The sequence below is a fragment of the Gallinula chloropus genome, assembly GCF_964237585.1.
Source record: "Gallinula chloropus genome assembly, chromosome: 1".
NCBI classification, from domain to species: domain Eukaryota; kingdom Metazoa; phylum Chordata; class Aves; order Gruiformes; family Rallidae; genus Gallinula; species Gallinula chloropus.
The window spans coordinates 85,133,813-85,137,711 of record NC_140085.1 but is presented as its reverse complement, the minus strand read 5'-3'; the positions used below and the strand labels follow the sequence as shown (position 1 = coordinate 85,137,711).

At 52.3% G+C, this 3,899-nt stretch overlaps 1 protein-coding gene across 1 annotated transcript; it reads left to right on the top strand.

The window, feature by feature from the left end:
* Positions 1-214: 214 nt before the first annotated feature.
* GPR162 (G protein-coupled receptor 162) lies at positions 215-3,693 on the top strand (the record flags this gene model as incomplete). The annotated part of the gene is made up of 4 exons (XM_084279594.1): positions 215-1,054; positions 1,801-1,990; positions 2,562-2,713; positions 2,866-3,693. The coding sequence occupies 4 exons, from the start codon at positions 215-217 to the stop codon at positions 3,391-3,393; spliced, it is 1,710 nt and encodes a 569-aa protein (XP_084135720.1). The 3' UTR covers positions 3,394-3,693.
* Positions 3,694-3,899: the final 206 nt, after the last annotated feature.

The window sequence follows — 3,899 nt, the reverse complement described above, 5'->3', positions numbered from 1 at the left end:
AAGGGAAAGGGGGGACCGAAGTCAATCAGAGCTGACAGCTGTTTCACCTAGCACCTGGTGGCAATGCCTTGAGGAACCCCTCCTGCATGCATACACCTCACATCACAGCAGCAGCAGATGAGGAGGAACGTGGCTCCCCCTGTGTGGAGTCCCACTCGCCCTCTTACAAAATCCAAGCAGCAGGGACAGGGTGCAGCCTAGCAGGGGTGGCAGCATGGGGGACTCTGAATCAGAGTCCACTTTGCACAACAACTCACTGTGGTGGCTGGCATGTGGGATGTTAGCCCTTTTGGCCAACTCTTGGATTATTCTCAGCATCACAGCCAAACAACAGAAACACAAGCCCCTGGAGCTGCTGCTATGCTTCCTTGCCGGGACCCACATCCTCATGGCAGCAGTGCCCCTCACCACCTATGCCGTGGTGCAGCTGCGGCGTGAGTCCTCTGACTATGACTGGAACGAAAGCATCTGCAAGGTCTTTGTCTCCACATACTACACCCTGGCACTGGCAACATGCTTCACAGTGGCCTCCCTTTCCTACCACCGCATGTGGATGGTGAGATGGCCAGTCAACTACCGGCTAAGCAATGCCAAGAAGCAGGCTCTGCACGCAGTCATGGGCATCTGGATGGTATCATTCATCCTCTCCACCCTGCCCTCCATCGGCTGGCACAACAACGGCGAGCGCTACTATGCCCGTGGCTGCCAGTTCATTGTCAGCAAGATAGGGCTGGGGTTCGGTGTCTGCTTTAGTCTCCTGCTCCTCGGAGGAATCGTCATGGGCTTGGTGTGCGTGGGTATCACTTTCTACCAGACCCTGTGGGCACACAGAAGGCGCCGGCGGTGCCGCCATCAGCGGGCAGAAGAAGCCTCATCCTGCTCTTCGTCAGCACACACCACTTTCAACGTGCCAGCCATTGTGGTGGAGGATGTTCGAGGCAAAAGGAGGTCTTCACTGGATGGCTCTGAGTCAGCCAAGACCTCCTTGCAGATGACCAACCTCATCAGTGCTATTGTCTTCCTCTACGACACACTCACTGGGGTGCCTATCTTGGTAAGCAGCCAGTTCTCTCTTTCCCTTCACAGAGTCCACAGATAAACTAGATCTCCATTTCTCTCGAGTTTAAGAGAAGAAGCTCTTGTCTGTTGTCCACCAGACAGAGAGTTGCTGTATCTGAATCTCTGTTACTCTGTGGGCCGGCTTTGAAAATACTGCAGGAATTCCCTCATCCTTTCATAGCTGCATTTTCTTAAGTCTAAGCCTGGGGTATAAACACCTCACAGCTCAAACCACTGTGAAAGTTTTAAGTGGCTAAGCTGAGTATGAAAACTTACGGGGGGATTTTCTTCAGTTTGCTTCTGGAGAACTGACACACCAGCTCTAAAAACTATTGCAGTTTTCGTTTTCCTTCTGCATGTTTGGTCATAGTGTTCAGGTTTTGGCTGGCTGTCTGGCTGATTCTCTGCAAAACTGGAGAGCTGGGAAAGTTCTCAAAAGGAGCCATTAAGAGGACAGAGGCTTAGTCACAGCTTTTATTTTCCAGTGGCTGTGTTCTTTGTTAGCACCTACTTAGCTCCAGCTCATAAGGAGCACGGGGAAGAAGGGGTGCTAACACCAGGTCTCCTGTGAAATATAGTCCAGCAAACCTGGGACAACACCCTAGGAACAGTTTTTCAAAAGGACAAGGGTAATTACTTGACAAAACCTTTGCAGATTACCTTCTGCTACAGAATTGACTCTCTCCTTTGATCTCCACTCTGCCTTCTTTCTCGGCATTGTTTCTCTCCCTTACCTCAAAGGTCGTGAGCTTCTTTAGCCTGCGCTACGATACAGCCCCCACCTGGATGGTCCTGGCTGTGCTCTGGTGTTCCATGGTGCAGACCCTGCTGCTCCCCTCCTTCATCTGGTCCTGCGAGCGCTACCGAGCAGATCTCCGCACCGTGTGGGAGCAGTGTGTGGCTATCATGTCTGAGGAAGATGGGGATGACGGTAAGCTCCTCACCACCCCACAGTCACCTTTCTTCCCTAGCCCCCTCCCCAAAAGACTACAGAGGAAAGGGGTCTGCCTTGGGGAAGGGACCTGACGGCACTAGGAGTGGTGATGTGGATGACGAGGGAGGGTTCATGTTCTAGCTTGGAGTCAATAACCATGAGAAAATTTATTCTGGATAAGGCTCTGCCACTCGCTGCTTTATGGCTCACTAGCATCCAGGAAAAGTTAGTGCAACATCCCTCACAGTAGATGCAAGAATAGAGACCATGTGTACAGCTGCCAAAGCACAACGAAAGTGACATGCTGGTACTTAATCCAACTCTCTGATACAAAGGTCCAAGTTCTGGCAGTGAGCGATTCAAGAGTGAAACAGGAGAAACAGGGCAGTCTCTGGGTGCTTTTGTGCAGTTGCAAGCAGAAAGACAGGTCCTTTTTCAGAAGTCATCCCTGAGAACTGCAAGTAGGGTGGCAGAAGTCAGACAAACCGTAGGATAGCTCCCAGGTGCCTCGATAACACTCCTCTTCTGGTTGAAAAGTGTTGACTGCCGTTCTCCTCTTTGCCAACAGATGGTGTGTGTGATGATTATGGTGACAGCAGGATCTGCAAAGTGAGATTCGATGCGAACGGTGCTGCAGCTGTGAAGCGAGACTCACGGGACATCAAGCTGCTACCCATGCACCACATGTTGTTGCCCCAGGACAAGGTGCACTACCTGCAGGTGAGCCAAGAGCTAGCAGGGGCAGCCCCACAACCCACTTTCTTCTCCAACACTTTGTGTCCTCTTGGCTGTCTTCTCTGAGAAAGCCTCAGCAGCTCCCCTCCTGTTCTGTCTCAAGTCTTCCATCACCTGCCTCCTTCTCTGTTTTCCAGGTCCCTATCTCGCGGAGAATGTCACATGATGAGACTAACATCTTCTCTGCCCACCGCTCTGCTCCATCCTTCCTACACAAGTGGTCTTCATCTGACGACATCCGCATTTCCACCCCCCGCAAGCCTGGTGGCCCCAGCTTCTTGCCTCCTCAGCTGCATGACTACCAGCACCGCCGCCGGCCCCCGGAAGATGAGCTGACCACTTTACGGCAGTTTTTGGAGGGGGGGCTGATGCCCCGGGGCTCCAGCTCTAGCGCCTGCTTCTTCCGAGATGAGATCACCACGTTCATCGACGAGACACCGCAAGCCACCCCAGCCTGCAGCCCACGGCACTCCCGTCTGCCGCTCGCATCACGCCATGATCGCCGCCTCTCCCTTGGCAACAGAGAGGAGGAGAACGCCGACCGGCCGCGGCGCTGCTCCTTGGCTGGCAACGAAGCCTGGCATCTGCAAGATGGAGAGCAGGAGCCATGTGAAAGGACCCTTGAGGCCTGCGAGACACAGACCTTTCAAGATCCCAAACTCTGAGAGAGACAACATCAAAAACATTCAGTGCCATCATGATTTTTAAATCAAACTTCAAGTGTTCCCTTTGTCCCGGGACCCAATCACTAATTTGCATTCTCATCTTTCTCGCCAGCAGGCAAGAAACACAGCACCCCACACTGGTGGGGGGGGAAAGAAGTGGGACAGACCTGCAGAAAGCAGCATGACGGATGGACAGACAGCCTGTGCCTGCTCTCAGGTTACAAACACACCCACCGCTGCAACCACCTCTTGGCACTCTCGCCAGTCCTGTCCCCTTGTGAACTCCACCCTCGCACCCTCTCTGCCCTAAAAGACAAGGCAGGCACAGAATGGTATTAAAATTCTATATTTGGAATGTCAATCGTGTGTCTGTTTTTAAAATAATGTATTAGTAATAATTTTGTTTCCATAGAAACAAAATGACTGGCCCAATGTTTAATGAAGCTTCACAGGCTTCTGGAAGGGAAATGCAGAACACGAGAGGCTCCTTTCCTCCCTCTCCATCC